Source organism: Struthio camelus, chromosome 9, assembly GCF_040807025.1.
Source record: "Struthio camelus isolate bStrCam1 chromosome 9, bStrCam1.hap1, whole genome shotgun sequence".
Taxonomy (NCBI): domain Eukaryota; kingdom Metazoa; phylum Chordata; class Aves; order Struthioniformes; family Struthionidae; genus Struthio; species Struthio camelus.
The window spans coordinates 32,079,558-32,099,486 of NC_090950.1; the positions used below are offsets into that span (position 1 = coordinate 32,079,558).

The 19,929-nt window shown below is 44.4% G+C and overlaps 1 protein-coding gene across 10 annotated transcripts in view; it reads left to right on the forward strand.

Annotated features, from left to right (window-relative positions):
* Nucleotides 1-18,822, forward strand: part of VEPH1 (ventricular zone expressed PH domain containing 1) — a 103,669-nt gene extending 84,847 nt beyond the window's left edge. For 8 of the 10 annotated variants that reach the window (XM_009668493.2, XM_068954109.1, XM_068954108.1 and 5 more), the window contains 2 exons: nucleotides 11,994-12,130; nucleotides 17,039-18,822. In XM_009668493.2, coding sequence (XP_009666788.2) covers nucleotides 11,994-12,130; nucleotides 17,039-17,275 — 374 coding nt within the window. In that variant the 3' untranslated portion in view covers nucleotides 17,276-18,822. The remainder of the gene's footprint in view (nucleotides 1-11,993; nucleotides 12,131-17,038) is intronic. The other 2 variants (XM_068954116.1, XM_009668498.2) reach the window with 1 other exon arrangement.
* The last annotated feature ends 1,107 nt before the right edge of the window (nucleotides 18,823-19,929 follow it).

The window sequence follows — 19,929 nt, forward strand, 5'->3', positions numbered from 1 at the left end:
GGACTGCTTGTGCTCACCTTCATAGGGTGTTTCACCATCTTACTCGTTTCACCATTCTCATATGGCACCAAACTAGAGTCAGAGAAACTCTGCTTTTAGCTGAAACTTTGTCTCAGTAGAGTGAGACTGCTGTGGTTTGCCCATTATTTCAGCGTTAGACCTATGTCAAGCTACAAGGAAAATGAGTCTATTTCACTTAAAATTGCAAAGCTTAATGTAATAGCTTTGTTTTGAATTCTCAAAAAACATCTGTCCGAAAAGCTGTATGTTTGTGGCAAGGTATTGATTATGCTGGTAGAGCTGCTGCCACCAAACCAGATGGGACCTGCTACAAATGCAGGAGGTGGCAAAGGTAATCCTTGGTGGAGACATGAGACACCATTTCCATGTTTATGCCATGGATTTTGCTGATCTTGCTTATGGCACTGGTCTGGAGACATCAAAGGAAGGTTGACATCTTGCTTCCCTTTTGCTTCTCTAACAAAGTGCTGAGATCTCCTAGGCTATGTCTGAGAAGGCTTGGAAGCAGGATGCAGTACGGTCGGTCTGTGAGCCAGAGGACTGTGGACAGTGTGGTGATGGGTATTGCTCTTGTATCCGTGATCTGGACCCCACCAGTCCAAGCAGTATAGAGCTGGTATTTTTAAACGGGTCTAAACACAAGGCTAATAGCAATAAAAGGGCATGAGAAGGTAACAATTCCCAGTGACCTCTTCATTGCTACTTGGTTAATATAATGAGAGCTTACAAAAGGGAGGACCATGGCCGTATCACTGCCAAGAGGCACTTGAGTCTGTTTTCAGAGTACTTGAACTAACATCTTGAGTAGAGTAAACTGTGTATTGTGCTTGACACTGATAGTCCTTAGGAAGTAAGAACGTAACGCGTATCTCAGAAGGCGTGAAGCAAGGAGTCTTGGCGTGCTCTCTCACTTACTTGTCATTATTTTAGGCTGGTGAAAAGTCACGTGTTACAGAGTTGTAGATTTGGTGTCACAACATCCACAGAAACAAAGGGGAAGGTCACTTTACCCCCGAGGGTTTATCCCTTGCCTAGATGCTATGAAAAGGCAGCAATGAATCTTGTGTTAATCCCATTTATCTATATGTGTAAATAGCGTTCTCCATTTATACGTTTGTATAAAGTGAAAGGAGTAACGTATTCGAATCTCTACTCTCAAGCTGGAATGTTTTCCAGCTGACAGGAGAGGAGCCAAGGTGCTTCCCAAGGAGTCGTGGTTGTTAAGGGCTCGGTCAGTTCGGACAGTTTGATCAGTGCTTTGGAGAGAGCGCTTCCCGGGAAAGCAGGAGGAAGGCCTGGGCTGGGCTATCAGACCCTTTCCTGATAAGGTTAATGAATACTGGGGATTACTAGGGAAGGAGTTCAAATCTGTGGATGAATATGGGCAGTAAGGAAAGTAAGTGATCCTCAGTGCAGAAATCCACCACCGTGTAGCTGCGTGAGCGTGAGAGCTCGTAGCCAGCCAGGCTGGGGGCTGCTGGCCATCCTCTGAGCTGAGCCTCTGAGGATGGCGGAGGCTTGCACAGCAGCTCCAAGTACAAATTAGACTTGTTTTTCTTTCATTTCTATATACTGGTATGTATACAGGCCTTTGTAAATTACGTTGCCTCTTCTTGGGGTGGAAAAATAAATAGTCTTTTGTTAGCCTTGAGTTTTATCTAGCTTGCGTTTGTAGGCTGTCAACTAAACCCCAGTGGAAAAAAATGTTAGTACAGCATTAAGATTTTAAGTGAAATATTACCTTCTCAGTGGACACAGTAACTTTAGACTTTAAATATGCTTTGCTCAAGGGTTTTGGAAAGTTGATTCCTAACATTATGGTAAGTCTTCATCTTTATTTGTGTATTTTTTCTAAAGTGCAGATAGCAATAACACTGCTCTCCCAATCATGCCATTTAACCAACTTCAGAGCCATAGTTTGCACTTGGTAGTTTGTCTCTTAACGTCTAGCAGCTTTCTTCTCTTCTTCCCAAGAATGGATAAAGGCAAAGCTCAGCAATGTTCTTGTGTTTTAAAAATGTGCAAGTTTGGTTAGATCAGTGGCGTTGCTGATTTTTCCCAGATGAAATTTTAGGACCAAGGACATAGGGAATTGGGCATTAGATTGCGAAAGAATTGAGGATAAAAGTTTTGTTTTGTTTTGTTTTAAGACAGAGTTAAAAAATCTTGTGTTATGTACAGTGACTTCAGCTGGCAACCTGGAAACACCAGGAACCTCTCAATGCCTTGAATGTCTGAGAAGGAAAAACGTTCTTCCAAATGTTCAGGGGTATATTCCGCCACTCTCAAGTACTCAAGGCAGCTTGTAACTCTGCCTACTAAAGGAGGGCAGAAAAATTTTCTTAAATTTTTTTCTAATTCTCAGAAAGTGACTGTATTTCCTTGCTACCATCATTCCAGCACGCAGTTAGTTTGTCCAGGGGAGGCAGCAGGGGGTTGCGGGGTAACTGGACCATCCGAGGAGCTGTGGCCCGACCCGGGCAAGTTGGGATCACGACTCCATGGTAAGAAGTAGTGACTGAGAAACATGAATCTTCACATCTGCAGGACAAGAGACAGCTACTAAGGGAGTAGTATAGGCCTATTTACGGTGGGGAAAAGTGGGCAGTTTTCCTTTTGCCCTTCTCACTTGCTGCACGTTGTACTCTTCAGTATGTGGTTTCTGTTGTCTGTTCTCTGCACGCGCCAGAAGAGACTACATGGAAGAGGACTCCTTGTTTCCTGCAGTTACGTCTTTCATCACCATAAAATGACCCTTTTTGCCCCTGTCATGTGCCTCCCTGGTTCTAAACTCCAAATGTTGAGAAGTGACTGCTCTCTGTCTGAATGCCCGTTTCAAGGTGCCTGGAGCAGGACTCCCCAGAGGTGTGATTCATTCCAGTGCACTTTCCCATAAGATGCTCAGTGCTTCGGCAGCAAGCAAAGAAAGCCTATGTATTTCATGCTGGACTTCTAAATTTAAGCTACCTCAGATTTCTAACTATCTCTGAATGTGCTGGCCCAAATGTGCTTTCCTACCATTCCTTTTTTTGCAGCTTCACTCAAATATCTCCACTTTCCTAAAACCAGAAGTTACCTCCTTCTCCTTTCCCTGCTGCTTTTTCCTTGCTTTTCCCTTCCTTCTCTTTTTCCTAATCCTTCCATTTATTTTATCACCCTGTTAATATCCAATCCCATTCTTGGCTTGGGGTATAAAATACAGTAGCAAGAAGCACAGAGTAGTGCACATGTTCCTGCATGAGTTGAATCAAAATCAGTGACAAATGTAACTCCTTTTCCTGGCTCCACCTAGAAGTGTAGAAAAGAAGTATAGGAAAGCAGGAGGCCTTCTTAGGTCTTGGCAGGAGAATTTTACACCCTCTCTGATGCTGCAGAAGGATCAGTGAATGTGTCTGCAAGAGTGAAGAACAGAAAAAGAGACGGGGGAAGAGATGGGTAGCTAAAAGGCATCGGTAACAGAAAAAGGCAAGAAGAGGAGGCAAACGTGGTGGGAGTGAGTAAATCAGGTCCATACAGCTGCTCATTCTGCAGGAGAATATGTGATGTCAGGTTAACTGTAGGGAAATGTGCAGTTGTCTGAGCTATGAGGGCAGCTCAGGGGCTTCGCTGGTTGTTGGAGAAGCGGGAAAGGGCTCTGAGGGCCCGTCTCTGTGGCAGCATGGTCCCCCTGCCTCGCTCCTCGGTGTCCTCCTTCGAGGGCCAATGACGGCACGGTGTCTTGCCTCGCCTGCCTCGGCCCCGGACAGTGCGGCAGCGTGAAGGTGCTGCCTAATGGAATAGAAATCTGCAGGTGAATGACAAGTTATTGGTATCGATGATTGCGATAGCAGCTGGGGACAGTCACGTCAGAGTGGGAGACACTCCAGCGTCTTCTTGGGTTTACAAGATTTCACGGAGGAAAAAAAAGGGATCAGAGATCTCCTTGAATTGGTAAGAAATGTAAAGGACATGAAACATTTTGTATTTTCATTCTGCAGTGGGCCATACCCTTCTGAAATTTCGAATACTTTTGAAAGGCAAGAAAGTCATTCCTCCCTCTCAGCGATGCTGTTTAATGACCAAATTCTTCTTAAAGAAAGAATTCAGAGGCAAATTCTTTTTCTATTATTTTCTTTTGTTTTTTGTTAATTCTGGGTTTTGTTACATTTTTTGGATACCATGTTGCAAGATGCCATTTATCCTCAAGACTTAGGAAAGGATTATGCCTTAAAGCCTTGATCCTGCCTTAGGATGCCAGATCAGTGATGTTTTTTCAGATGTAGCTAAGATGGTTTTCAGAGGCACACTACGTTTGGAGGCAAAGTTGATGAGGAAAGAGGCAATTATGCTTAAGCAACATAGTGGATGTGCCCAAAGTGGCAATTAAACCAGAGAAAGTTTGAATATTTCTCATGCATTCTTCTCACGGCAAAGCATTTCTTAGACAACCACACTTTTCCAGAAGTGCTGTTAAATCATCATGAATTGTTTTTTTTTTTTCCTGCTACCCTTGAGCCAAGGAGGAAGGTTCCCACATATCCTGCTCTTCTGATCAAAAACATGTATGTGCCCTAAGTGTACAGATGGTCGCAGAGTTAGGAAAAACAAGTTATACTACTTTTTAAATGGTGGCTGTTCAAGCACAGATATAAGGCATTTGAAATGTTAGTAAATTCAGTGTGTGCCTCTTGTTAGGAAAAGCTGGTTCTTAAGAGCCTCATTTCAACATAACCTTCTGTATTGACAGTTGGCTTCACAAGCTCTTGCACAAAAAACATTCAGTAAAACCACTTGATAGCCTAGGAGGGAATTGCAGTACATTCCATATTCTGGAAGCTTACAAAGAAATTGCGGTAATCCCTGTGGGCTGCAGAAGAGACATTGTGCCCATGGGCAATGAATCGGGTAAAACTGAGGCTTTTTTATGAATTCCTCTTTAAAAAAGCAATTCTCTCAGAATAGCCTACACCATATTAACTTCTGAATACATTTATCTTTTGCTAGCAGTGGTGATTATCTAGTGAACTGAAATATCCCAGCTATAATGCTTGCTTGAGAATTATAAAAAGTGGCATTCAGTAATGTGTCCTTTCCAGGTTTTCAACAAACCAAATGTGACGATTACTGAAAGAGAGTGAATCCATATTCCCTTAGGTTTATTTCATTTATCTTCTTTTACTTACCACCCACACATTCCATTCTTTCAAGTTAAGAATAGTTTATTATCATTAAGATCATTCCTGATTGGGTTGAATTTTTATGGATGATTTTGTGTTTCATCAAATGCAAGATTTAATACTTTGTTTTTATCTAACTTGAGTTCCTCTTGAAAAAGTTTTTTTTTTTTTTTAACCTTTTATTCGGTATCAAAACTACTTAAGGCTTGATGCACTATAGTTCTGCAAAGAAAGTAAGGTATAATTAATAGAATATAATTCCCATGGGCAGTTATGCTAAGGGGTCCTATTTAGGGTTATATTGATTTTGGAGTTAGTCTCTCTGTACTGAGGAGCTTTAAGAAGCAATAGAAATGATAGTAAATAATTCTCCATTTTTAGTTTGGGTAATATTTTCAGCCTTTTTGTGGGTTGTACAGAAAAAGTTATGAAAAATATTTAATAACTATAACATTTTGAATCCTATAACTCCATTTTTTTTAGCAAAAGATCTCATGACACGTGTCAGCATGCCACCCTACAGAGAGATTTTAAACCAAGTGGAGATTACTTGGTCACCTACTCTGATCTTCTATAAAACAGTAGCCAAAAAATGTAGTGCAATAATGTTTATATCAAAGAAATGCCCTCTCTTTGATCTGTATCATTTTTTTCTAAAGATATCTGACCTTGATTTTTAAAAGTCAGGTGAAGGAGAACTCATGGCCTCCCTAAGTTGTTGCTCAGGTAAATTAACCTCACCGTTAAAATATTGGTTTATTTCTGGTCTGTCCCTAAAACTGGATCACATTCAGACAGAAGAGTTAAGTTCTGCATTTCTAAGGCAGTACAGATTTACTCAAGGCATGATGTCTTAACTATACTAACATAGCTCCATGCACTTACTCCTAATTTGCACCAGGCATTCGGTGCACTTTTGGCTATCAGTGATGAGTAAGTAAAATCCTAATACGGACTCCAGGACAGGCTGCAAAAGGAGAATTGTTTAATTTAGAGAACAAACTGAAGTAGCATATAGGATGTAAGGGCTATTACATGCTGTTTATACAGGTTAGACTTCGTCTTGAATTCTGCATCCAGTTTTGGACCCCCCAGTTCAAGAAAGATGTCAACAAACTGGAGCAACTTCAGTAGAGGGCCACCAAGACGTTTGGGCGCTGTAGCATTTGCCCTCTGAGGGCAGGCTGAGAGAATAGGGCTTGTTCAGTCTGGAGAGGAGAAGACTGAGGGAGGACCTAATAGCAGCCTGCCCATACCTCCAAGGAGGTCATCAAGAAGACGGAGCCAGGATATTGCAAGGAGGGTGTGGTGGGAGGATGAAAGATAGCAGGCATAAATTGGAAGACTAGCAGGCATAAAATTGGAAGAGGTTCAGACTGGATATAAGGAAAAACTCTCCCACTATGAAGACAATCAAGCATTGAAACAGGTTGCCCAGAGAGGTTATTGAGTCTCCATCTTTGGAGTTTTCAACACTCAGCTGGATAAATCCATGAGCAACCTAGTCTGACCCCATAGCTGACCTTGCTTTGAGCAGAAGGTTGTTGTAGAGACTTCTTGAGGTCCCTTCCAGCTGAATTATTCTGTGATTCTGTGAAGTTAACCGCACTGCAAATAAGCAAAAGGGTTTAGAAAAATATTGAAATAAAGCTTCATTCTTATCCTTCATGAATCTTTTTATTTTGATCAGACCCTCAGACATACTGGCACCTGCTTCATTATGTTGTCTGTAGAAGCTGACGTCAGAACTCCCCATGGACTTCTTTGTGGATGTACATGAGAACTGCTGTTATAGCTTTGGTTCCAGCCACCGAGCGCTTTAAGGGAGATCAGCATCTCTTTAGCAAGTCCTGTTTTTAAAAGACTTTGGCCATAAAAATCCATTTTAAGCCAAAACTGCCCATTAACTCCCGTTCTCATATTGCTTTCCTGACCACCAACCATCTCTGTATCTTCTGGTGCCTGAATTTTTTTTTACTTCTTGGTTTGGGTTAAAATATGTTCCTACTGCAGTGCAATCAATATCAAAGCTGTGCTGAATGGGAGCAGGAGCCCGATAGATGCACAAGATCCAACTACTGAGCAATTATCTTCTTCCATCTGATCACTCTTTTCCTGTCTTACCTCTGTCATTTTTATTGAAGTGAAATTCTCCCCTTTTTCTTTTATTCAAACCCCATTAAAGCTTGCTACTTGCTGCTGCTGTTTGTAGTTTCCAGATTCATAGCTTTTTGCTCTCAGCGGGTAGACTTTATCACAGCAGTTTTAACATTTCATCTTGGGGGATGATATGGAACCATGCCCTGTTACCACCACATGCACCTGAGGTGGTAATTTCCTAACATCAAGTTACGTACTACCGGGATGACATCTTCTACCAAGAAACTGCACGTGTGCATGTACAGTGTGATGGAGGTTGATCCCACCTCAGGAGTAAAACAGAAGTCTTCCAGGAATAAGTTACCAGAATCAGAGCTCAGTTCTTAACTGTAACATGCAAATACTGCTCAGTGCAGTTCCTCATGGCCCTGCAAAGTAGTGTTAATCAACAGCCGAGAGCAACAGGCCTTCCGTTTCCTCTGTGCTCGCTGTTTGCTTTCCCTGCTCAGCTGCCATCAGCAGACGGTGTTCCTGTCCGCAGGCTGTCAACACAGCAGCTGTCTCAGGCAGAAACAACCGTCTTGTCCTGCCCAGGTGAAAAAGTCAAGGCATCATCTAAGTTCTGATGGTCCAAGGACCCAGTGCGCTTGCAGTAATTTATCTGCAATTTATCTGAAAAATTTTATCTGAAAAAATAGCTTTTTCGCTTGCTCAGAATGAGTTATGTTCACCAGTGCTTTTTCTTCAGCGGTATTTGACAACGTTTTGTATGCATTTTGTGACTTGTGTGAGCTGGATTTCAGCTATTCCTTCTACTCTGTTTGAACTGGGTTAGTCGCGATTAGAGAGCTTTGCCACAGGATATTGTTTCTGTTGCCTAGAAAACGTGGAGCATGCCTATGCCGCGTTTTTGCCGTCAGTTCATCGGCAGTTAATTCAGCATGCTTCGTGTGAGGGTAAAGTTTTAGTGCTGACTGCATGGCCCGAGGCTCCTTCACAGAGGCTTTTGGCCTGGATCAGTGCTTCAGAAGCCGAAACGAATGAGGCAGAGCGATGCGGAGTTTGGGCAGTCTCCCTGCGGCTCATGCTCCGGGTCACTTAGCAGGGAGATACCACCTAGCCTTTTCCAGATGGGCACTGCCCCAGCACGCCGCTGAAGGCAGCGCAGTGTTGCATCTCCACGTGCAGTCGAGGGTTGGGGTGCATGGGTGGCCAGTGGCCTCAGGAGCTACAAGGGGTTTTGCCTCTCTGCAAAGCTGGTCACCGAAGGTCACCACTGAAGGGAAATCTCTAGAATGAGTGAGAACGTGTGTATCTGTAGTGGTTTTGAAAATAGTATGTAGTGCAAGTGAGAAGTTACTGTTAAAGGGCACAGTGTAAAACGTGGCTCCATCCAGCTACAGAGCGTATTATGAAATTGGTGCAGACACAAACTAGTTTCCTTGTAAACCTGTGTGCCTGACATTTTGCAATGACAAATATTTGTGCAGGAAGAAAACAGGCACTGGTTGTACTTTGTCCCAGGTCAGCTTAGGTGTTGTAACCCATCAGTGGTGGCATGAGAAGTATGCAGAGAACACGGGCTATCGGAGACAGACGCAGAGTGCAGCAAGGGATGCAGGGGACAGTGAGGAGCAAGGGAATGACCTGCTTTTATCACAGTAAATCACAGTTAAAGTTTCCCATTGAAGTTGAAACTTGGCCACCCTCATTTTCATTCAGTATGTCTTCCAAAAGTTCTCTAGCTGCAGAGGCAGAAATATTTATAATCCTTCATAAGGAAATTGAAATAGTGCACACTGAGGACCCCCAAAGCCTGCATGACTGCCAATATAAACAATACGAGGGGAAAATACGTTCTTTATCTAAATCTGATGCATGGTGTTCGCGTTATTTGTTTTTCTGGTATCAGAGAGAAGGTAGTGAAAAGAGAGATGTGTCTGTGAAGTCTTTGAAATCTCAGGTGAAGCCCTTCTAAGGCAATGGCTGCACTACCTTTGGTGGCCGTGCTTGGCCTTCAACTGGGGTCTTTGGCACCGTGCGCCAAGGCATCGCACCCGTTACTGCCCACGGGGCCGTTCTCCAGTGCCAGGAAAAGCCCAGGGCGTCCCCAGCTCCCTCCGGACTCGGGCAGCAGCAGGAGTCAGGCAGTCAGGGAGCCTGAGACCGGGCAAGGGGCCAGGTGGTGCCCAGGCTCCAGGTCTGCGTCCGGCGTCCAGACCTCCCCACGTGGGCTGCCCGAGCCAGCGCTGAGTCCTCGCGCCGCTCGCCCTATCCTGGGGGCTTCAGCAGGGAAGAACTATGTTAGGGGCCCTGAAGGACTCGCGGACAGATCATACCAAATGCTTTCAAGAAGAAGCTGTATCGGACAAACTTTTATGCCAAGGGATGTGAGTACAGCAAGCCAGAGGAGAATTAACTCTTTGACAGATGCTGGGAAGTACTCCAAGTCAAATATCAAATCAAAATAACATCCGTTCTTAGACTGCTTAAGCCTTGGACTGCTGTTCAGTCTATCTGATCTATCATGTTCTGTCTATTGGTATAAAAATAGAAGAGATAGGAAAAGAAACAACTGTGGCCTAAAAAGTTTAAAAATTGTATGCTCCACTATTCTGAATTTCTTATGCCTGTAATTTCAAGCCTAGCTTGTTCCTTTTTAGCCTAACTTCTTCACTTCCATGTAATGCATGCAGTGCAAATTGCTCGAGAAGCTGCAACGAAGGCTGAGGAGCGCGCTCGGGAGCAGGTGGGAGTTTCTCCGGCACACGTCTCTGCCCTCCGCGCCGGTCCCTTCTTCCCTGCTCTCATCTGCTGCCGGTTCCTCCATCGGGGCTGGCGTCGCGCGGGAAGAGCAGTGACTCCCCGACCGCGCTGCGGGTAGAGCTTTAAAACCCAGCTGCTTCGCTTGGTCGCTTGGCTTTTCTCGTGCTAGAAAACGCCTGTACGCGTAGGTGGTTTTTGAACGCTATGGCCGCTCCTGAGAGGTCGCACGCTTCCGGCTGGCGTAACGGGCCGGGCGGACGGACCCCGATGAGCACCGCGGTCGCGGGGCAGGCGGCAGCGTGGCCCTGTCCTTACAAACGCGCTGCGGCTGAAAACGAAAAGCTTCCTCCTTCCATATCCATGCGGTGCTTTGAATTCGCAAAGTAATTTTAAATATAGCCATATTTTTGCAGCATAAGGGAAATTAAGGTTTTCTTTCCCTTTACTTTCTTTGGTTTTTATGTTTGAGGGAATTGGTTGAAGAAAAATCTATACCGATAAAGAGAAGTTATTTTTCTATGGCAAAATCACATGTTAGGCCACTGTAGAAGATGGACTGGAAAATAGCTGAGCTGAAGCCAACGCAGCTGGGTGTATTTTTGCTTCCATGCTGATTGCAGTCATTACATGTACTCTATATTATGTATTTTTAATCACATTTCAGATTATTCTTAGGCAGCGCACAGTAGAGCAGGTCATCAAGGGGACAGGCGCTTTGGTGTCTCTCCTCTCTCTCTAGCTATACTCACCCAGCGTATAAGAGAGGGAACATTATTGATCAATAGTTTGTAAGTAAATTTTGCTGCAGGAGGTAAAAACGTGAATGTCCCCAGCTGGTAGCATGGTTTGAGGGCCCTGACCGCTCCTGGGGGAGCGAGGTACGTCCTGAGCCCTGGGACCGAGCACCGAGGTGCTCTGGCAGGTCTTGTCCAGATGTCAAAATGAAGGATGTTACTTTAGAAATGCAAAAGTGATAGAAAACATCGTGTTCCCAAGTGAGCGGTGCTGTGAGATTTAGAGGACATAAGTAACTCTTGGTTTATTGTCAGGTTTATTTTTTATGAAATTGATTGTTAATGTTAAATGACTTTTGAAGTATCCCTGAAGAGAACTAGAAAAGAGAATCATGATGCAACAAGGAGCGACTTCTACAAAACATGGGGCTAAATTATTACTTGCACACTGGATACGGGAAGGCTGGTAAAAAACATCGCTCTCCCCACGAATGCACGAAGGAGTTGCGTCTTGGTCCCCCGGATGAGGCAGAGACGGGGTGCGCCGGGGAGACAAAGCCCCTTTGTCTCAGCAGCCCTTTTCCCAGCAAAAAGTCACATTTCTAGGCTGGAAATTGCTGTGAAACCGAAGAGAGATCGGTGATTATCCCAGCGGCATGCGGGGTCTAATTTCTTAGCTCCATTTTAAAATTGCAGTTCTAGCTCTTAATTTGATCCATAGCGCTGTTTCGGGAAAGAAGCGAACTATTGCAGTTAGTAGAGGGTCATATCCTCGGAATATTATTATCCACAGTACTCCGTAGCAGGAACATACCTGTATTAAACTATACAGTGTGGCTTTAAATCCCTGAGACAACGTGAATGCCTAACTTTAATTGCATAAAATTGTAAAGTATTATTGTGGGGCTGAGGAACAATTGGGAGACTTTATGGTGGGGATAAGTACATGATGAATAGTAGAACTGAAAATGTGATGGACAGAACAGCATGAACTGTCAGCTCCATCTCTTAGGCCTCCCAAGCGAAATATGACTAAGGGCTGAAGTGCCTTTCTTCAACGACAGCTGAATACTTGAGGTCACGAGGAATGTGGTCTTGGAGCTGACACAGCGAAACTGCAAAAAAACCTTTTCTGCATCACAGCAAAAGCCCGGCTTTCCACTGAGGCAGAGGCAGGAAAGAAATAACCCCCCTCCTTGTCTGTTCATCTCCCCAGTTGTAAATCAGGACGGCCAGCCTCTGATTGAGGGCAAGCTCAAAGAGAAGCAAGTCCGATGGAAGTTTATCAAAAGGTGGAAAACTCGCTACTTCACTCTTGCTGGCAACCAGCTTCTTTTTCGGAAAGGAAAATCCGTAAGTCAGAAGAACATCAGTTTGCTTTCTTTGTTTCCCTCCTCTGCAACACCATTTCCCAGAGGTTTGTTTTTTTGTTTTTTTTTTTTTTAACACTCAGCTTTTTCCCTTTATTCTGTGTACACGATATGGCTAACTTCAGCCAAGGTTTTCCTCACTGCATTTGTTCGTGCCCTTCTCTGTGGATCAAGAGCGTGAGATTTTTGAGGGTACTCCGCGTTAGATTGACGTTGCTGTTAGGCAAGTTGATGGCAATCGCGGAGTGCGTGCGAATAGCCCACTCCAGGCGCGCAGGGCTCAGACCTGCCCTCTACGGCACTGCACCTTTCATGACCAGTAATGTCTCAGCGCTTTCATAACGTACTAGTTGGTGACCGGTGCCTGCGAATCCTCCCCTCTGCCTCAGTGTATCCGAGGGTCATGTTTTAGATAATTTTAAAAGCTCCTCCTTCAACAGGTTAAAAAATTATTTTCAGTCTTGACTAGAGATTCTTTATTTCATTGAATAAACAAAACCTCAGTAAATTCTACTCAGGTAAATACATATTTCCATTTGCAAAGCGGGTGGCGTATAACAGCAAGGTAACCGGGAGCCACAGCCAGCACCGTGAAAGTCACCTGTGCTTTTTGGGTCCCAGACTTTCACGGGATCGGCAGTGTTTGGGGGTAAGACCGTTACATTCGGCACAGCTAGAAAGTTAGGCCCTTTTAAACCATCTCAGGATGTTCTCCAAAACCAAATAACAATTCACTTTTTTAAAAAAGTCTTGTCTGTTTTTATACATTAATAACTGTTCTTGAGATGATGGCATTATATTTGATGCTTTTTGTGCAGGAAATGCAAGTTTTTTTAAAGCAAGGTAATGCTAGAATGTTTTTGTCTGCAAGGAGCTGAGCTTTTTGCTTTCACTTCTACCTTCGTCTAAGTTCAGAGCAACTCTGCTGAAATTTCAGGGAAATTATTTGAAATTTATACTAATATGACTCAGAGAGAAGTTTGTCTCAGGACATGGATGATATTATAATTGAATTTGGTCTTCATTCTTATTTCTTGGTTATTAGAAACTGACTTTCTTCAGCTTTTCACAAGGAGAATTACCAAACGTTATGCAAAATAGTCTTTGCCTTGAGTTACAAGAGCTCTCTTAGATAATCCAAAAATAGCTGTATTTTCCAATTATAGTCAAACCTTAATATTTCTGGCAAATGATCTTTATTATTACAGAAACCTAGTAAAGCTCTTTAAGCTTCTTAAATGGCTTCTTGAGTCCCCTCCTTTAAGAAATACAAGAGGGTGTCAAGCCTAGGAGGAACATGTGCCTGGGAACATGGGACAATGCCTGAAAGCAAGTGTTTCATAACATGGCCTTTTCCTTAATATCTAGTGACTTCTTCTGATGTTTTGGTTGAGATTCTAAAGACAATTTAATCCGTACAAGTGTCACAAGTTTAGTTCAGTACTGGTTGATGTTCACTTTTTAAAGAGTGGCTGAATAATTGTCCTTTTTCTAGCAAGTTGATTGGCTTATAGAAATGTATTTAAGGGAATGGATTTAATTAGCTCTCCAAACAAGCCAGGCACAAGACGCATCAGAATACCTTGATTGCTCCTGAGATGTGATTAGCACATAAAAATCAGCTCCTTGGATTTGCACTCTCAATGGTCTCCCTGTTAATGTGAGGAATGTGTAACGCTTCACAGACAGATGAAGCTGGCAGATGAGATTGTTGAACAGCAGTTTTTGCTCAATAGCATAATTCATATAGATTAATTTTCCCCTTTTAACTGGCAAATTCAAGACTTCTTTGCTATTTTAAAATTAAGCACAAATATTTGGAATGGTTCTGCGGAGCAGCAGACTGGCCTCCAGCGCTCTGGAGACAGGAAGCACGGTTGTTGTGCCTGAGTAATCAGCCGTCCAAGTAGGTGCATTATATCCCGTTGCTTTTACGTTTGTGCTTAAATTAGAGCTGTCTGCAGAGTCAAGTCCTGCCTTCAGCCACTGCTGGGGTGACAGCCTGAGAACAACGGCAAGCCCCACGGTTTCTGCTCTCGCTAGTGTGTTGCGTGGTTGTTCTGAAAGGGCCCTTGAGAAAGAGATGGGGAACGGGGCTGCTGCCAGGCTGGGTGGTCCCTTGGTCCATCCCGACGGGCAGACTGAGTCACTGGGTAGCACAGACGCTGCTGGAGGCGGAGAGCTGACTGAGAGCACCAACAGAAAAGGCTTGTCTTTAAGAGGGGCTCAAGATGCAAAGTCTCCAAAAAGTGGTTCAGACAATAAAAGCGTGAAGTAAGATTTTCAAATCTAAATCTGTGAGGTGCATGCTGACACCACGAGGGGAAGGAGGCAGCGGTGCTGCCTGTGTTTTCCCTGGGCTGCAAGAGACCATGTCCTGCAGCTGGGCTTGGCAGGGGTCGTGCGTCTTGCACACGAGTCCTGTTCCTTTGCGTTGTGTTTTGTGGGGGAGAGTCAGTTTGCCTCCCAGACCTGGAGAGATCTGGTGAACATCTTAGAGCAGGCAATGAGACGTCGGTGCTGGGCCAGAGAGCTGTGCAAAGGAATGTAAAGTCCTTGGTGAGGTAGCCAGGTGAGCTGATGGTCATAGCTGTAGTTGGGAAGACTGATCTTCCCACGCGGCTTGAGATGTTGCCAGTGAATAATGGGTCCCGTTTTATTTTGTCATTTAAAAAGGAAAAAAAAAAGATTCACAGAATCACAGAGTGGTTGAGGTTGGAAGGCACCTCTGGAGATCATCTGGTCCAACCTTCCTGCTCAAGCAGGGTCCTCTAGAGCATATTGCCCAGGATCATGTCCAGGCGGGTTTTGAATATCCCCAGGGAAGAAGACTCCACAACCTCTCTGGGCAACCTGTGAGTGTAAATAAGTGGCAACCAAGTGCAGAGCTGACTGAGACCATCCCGTACCCAGGTGGGGAAAGGCTGGCTCCTGCGCAGCTCTCACAGCCAGGCTTCCTGAGACAGTGGCACCCAGGACCAGGCTGCCCAGCTGCGTCTGGTGTTTGTTTTAGTTATTGAAACTGGCAGATACTTGCCTGGCGGATGATGAGAATCCTGCCCTTCCTCTCTGGCATGGTCAAACAGGCCGGTGCCATGTGGGTGTTTTAACTTTGCACAGTGCTCTCTCACAAATACAAACCAAACACAGAAGAAGCATTGTGAAATAGCCAGCTGGCTGTGCCTGGATATTCCTGTAGTCCTGCTATGAACCTTGCCTTTGTAAAAGTCACCATGTGAACAATATTTGCGCTGTGTAACAAATTATATGGGCAGTGGGTAAAAGGGAGGCAAGAGAAAGCCCAAATATGAGAGGTCCAAATGTGAACCACATCCTAAACTCTTGGAAAATTGTGGTAAACTCTTTCCAGAGAAATGTGCCTAGGGTGCAATCAACTTTCTTTAGCAATCTGAAGTCAAACCCAATGTGTGCATGACATATAACGAAGAGAGGATATCCTTTTTGCTAGATAGAGGTCTAAGCCTGAACATCTGGCTCACAGGGTGTAAAGTTTTGGTTCTTTGAGTCTGTCATTGCTTTGAATCTTCTGTGATAAAATACCCAGCATGTTTTATCTCAGGTCCAATTTCAGTGCTGAGCCTGCTTCAACTCTGTTGATAAAGCCTTGTCTGAGTCGGTGTTTTCTGAGTCAGTGTTTACAATAATGCTAAGATTCATAGACTTACCTGCTTCATGTGTTTTCAAATAAACTTACAACTGAGCTATCCTATATTCTCCATTCCCTACTGAAAAATGCCATGATTTCCCTCATATTCCTGGACCACATTCAAAGTACCTGTTCCATTTTTCAAAACTAATAAAAAGAGCTGCTGCTTCCATTTTTGGTGGGAGGGCCTGAGAAGGGGGAACAACTTATCGTTCCTTAAGAGAAGAGTGTCTCCTGGGGACTGGCTGATTTTCATGCCCAGGAAGTATTTGCCATTAACAAGAATTGTACATGGCTAATGGGCTAAAGATTTTTGGAAATCTGTGTCCCAGATGTGTTTTGCTTTAAATGTGTTTTATCTTAAATATTATCATTTTTTAGCAATGCCTCCTTCTTGTCCTGTTTTTGAAAACACGCCCAAAAATGCAAATGAAACTTGGGAAGGGGCAAAGTTTACGAATTGTATGGGAACACAATAAACAAAGAATTTTTTAACTGGAGAGAAGTGGCTAAAATATCTACTACCGATTTTAGAAATGGCTTTGGGTACGTCCACATCACTGAATGATGTTAGTATTTAGAGGCAAGTTGACACTAAGCCTTTAGATCCATAAGACACTAGTTCATTTGCCCTAGCTACATGAAACAAGTGTATGGGTCTGAGTCCATGTCCTCGTGGATTTGGCCCTAAACCTGCCTATGGCTGTGTTTGGCCCTGGGACAAATTCCCTAAAGCCCAACAACTGTGCTGGGACAAATGTGCAGGGAGACCCCCTGCTCCTTCCAGGCCAGGAACACGGCGCTCCCGGGGCAGAGGGTGTCAGTGCCAGAGGTGGGCAGCGCTCTCGGTGGAGCGGTGACTGCAATAAAACGCTATGTTTTCCTGGAGAGTTTTTCAGGCATCTTTAACAAAGGTCACCATTGTTTAAAGCCAGAGGAAGAAAAATCCAAGCCCATACTGACAGCTGAAATTGTCACCAGAAGTTGGAACTAAATAGTGCAAATGCAAAAGGAGAGCTGCTGGTGGCATGGCTGTGGACCCCGTGGCCATGCGAGGTTGTGACTCCCCTACGGCTCTGTTGAGAAAGCCCCACCAGAGCGTTTGCCCGCATGAGTAATGTTTACAAGTCTAGCTCTATCAACACAAACTGTTCAGTAAGACGATGGAGTGCTTAACCTTATGAACTTGGCTTTGTTTCTCTTCCCCCCAACCCTGCGTTTCAGAAAGACGACCCCGATGACTGCCCCATTGAACTCAGTAAGGTGCAGAGCGTTAAAGTTGTGGCAAAGAAGCGCCGGGACCGCAGCCTCCCTCGGGCCTTTGAAATATTCACCGACAGCAAGACCTACGTGTTCAAGGCCAAAGACGAGAAGAACGCGGAAGAGTGGCTTCAGTGCATCAACGTGGCCGTTGCACAGGCTAAAGAAAGGGAGAGCAGAGAGGCAACAACTTACCTGTAGGACCGCGGGCATGTCTGGCTTGGGCCGCTCAGCTGTGGCTGTACTAGTGAATTGAACAAGTCTGGGACCATTCTCTGGCACAGAGGCCGACAGCCCAGATCACCCCACTGCCGTACGTTTTACCTCCAGACCAGGGTAGCCGTATGCAAACTGTTTAACAGGAATGTCCCTGGTCCCGGATAACTCCTGGCTCGCTAGAAATTATCAGGGAGACCGTTGGTTGGCGTGGGCCAGGGATATTTGTGTTTAATGTTACACGTTCAATACGTTTTGATAACGCTACCAGATGACTGAGTACCATTGTCTGGGAACGGTCCCTGGCACCATCTAATTTACTAGTATAGAAGCAGCTTTCACGGCCAGATGTGAAACACAATTTTTCTTCAGCCTGTTTGCTATAAAACTAGGAAACGTGATTAGAAACAAACTTAGATCTCAACCCATCTGCCTTTGCTTTCAAGATGAGCAAAGTGTCAATGGGTTTGGATGCTGCTGGGAGCATTCGAGCATTCAGGGACCACGGGGTCCGGCTTCTTGGGAGCTCCAGGCTTTCTGGGAGAATCTACTGGCTAAAGAATGCATGTCCATCCAAAAGCAGCTTTACTTTACATCTAATATGAAAAAGAGCTCCCTTTTACTCTGAAAGAAGCTGGAACACAAAAGCAGCCCTGCAGCTTTGTCTCTGTGTACGTATTTCGACTTCTTTTGCATTTGCTATAAATGTAGCAGATTTAGAAGGTTAATCTCAGCCCAAAGTAAGCTTACAAAATAAAAGTCAACGTTCAGGGCTGTTTTCCTCTCTCTAAGATGACCTGATTCAGGCAGAAGTATGTATAAGTGATTATAACATAGTTGTTTTCTTACCTTATTTTCCCTTGTAGCCAAAACAAATGAAAGAAACTATTCTCAGCAAAAGCTTTTACAAAGCAGTCTCAAACTATCCGGAGTTTCCATGCACTGTCATTTGGACAGCTAAAACTGGGGCGGCTGTTAGCTACCATTTCTCTCTTTCATCTTTTCTCATTTACTTTCTATCTGTAAAAAGACAATTTTCCTTTTCAGTTCTGTACTTTCAGTGTATAGTAGCCTTTTTACTGTTTCTGAGTCAGTGAAAAAAAATCAAATTTGTTTCTGTTTTTCAGAAGGTTTGAAATGGAACAACTTTAAAGATCTGAAAAATAAATTTAAGTGTTTAAATGTTTTGATTGTCCCTCTTTCTCCTCCTTTTTCTCCCCTTGTCACTGAATGTAATTTTTGAATATAATTTTTTTCTCTGTTCTGTAGTGTTTCAAAATTTCTCCAAATCTGGAAAATTTCCACATTTGGAGTTTTTTTTCAATCACTCTCAAATGATTCAAAAGTTGAAGAAGTACAAAAGCAAAAAAAAGCAAAGAGATAAAAAAATGAATCAGACGTCTGCGGGTGAAGAAATCAACTTAGCAATCATTCAAGGCTGAGTAGAAATAAAATTTAAAAATTTCCAATTTGACTGAAACCTAGAAAAATGTATCTTTTGCAAAAGGTTGTTTCCCAGAAAGAGAGGAGGTGAGCTTAAAAACAAAAAAACTAGGGGAAAAAAAAAAGCTGTACATGTTTTTTACTGAAATCTGTATCTTCAGCGGTAGAAAGAGCCCACAGTGTTGCTGAAAGTTTCCTGCAGAACGTATGAATATTGCAAAGTCAGCAATATAATCCACTTTCTAAAATACTCGCTTGTCTACTTTCTGTAGCTTTTGCTGGTTGAGTTTTGGACCGCGTTTTTGGCTGTCACGTTTCAGACACGACGTCAGCAGACACCGGTAGCAGTTGCCGCGCTATTCCGGCCCCGGTGGTAGCAGCGAAGTTGGAAGGTCTCCGTTCCAGGACTGGAATAAATTGCAAAGAAAAGCGAGGCGTGATTAGAAACAGTCTATGGGCAACGGTCGGTGTCAGCTCAACGACCGGGGCGGTAAAGTCAGGTTAAAATACAGGAAGCTGAAGTTGGGGCGGTTGGGTGTTCCCTGAGCGCTCTTGCCGAGGCTCTCACCGAAGGAGGTGGGGGTTGGCCGGCGGGTCGCCTGGCCTGTCCCCGGTCACTGGGATGACCGCTGCTTGGGCCGTGTTGCTCTCCTGGCCGAGGCGGCGGCTTGCCGGACGTGCTCGGAGCTGTTGGCCGACAGCCGAAAGCCAGTTCCCACCTCTCGGCTGGTCGGTGCGTTGAGCCAATTTTCAGGTGTAATTCTCATCCAAGACGCAACTCCCTGGTGGGGTGAGAGTTGAATTCAGGCATACCTCTGAATTTATAGCCTGAATTTTCCACCCATCCTAAATAGTCACAGCTCTCTGGATTTCAGTCAGATGCTTGCTGGTCAGCAGCTCTGAAAATCAGGCCCTGGATAGTTCAGAAATGTTATCCTGCTTCTGTTTAAGTCTTCTGATGCTTTGGGAGAACGGGGCTGTGGTAGCTGCTGGAGCAGAGCTACCACTACGAGCCTGGAGCAGGGAGTGCTGCATCTTGCTCCCGAGGCTGCTCGCTGGAGGCCAGAGGGGGGTTTTCCGTCCTGTCGTCACGGCTGCAGCGGGTTTGGGGGTGAGAAGGCGGATGCGTCGCTAAGCAAGGAGGCACCGGGACCTGAGCACCAGGGGATTTTGTTTCCCTGAGCAGGGACTTTAAT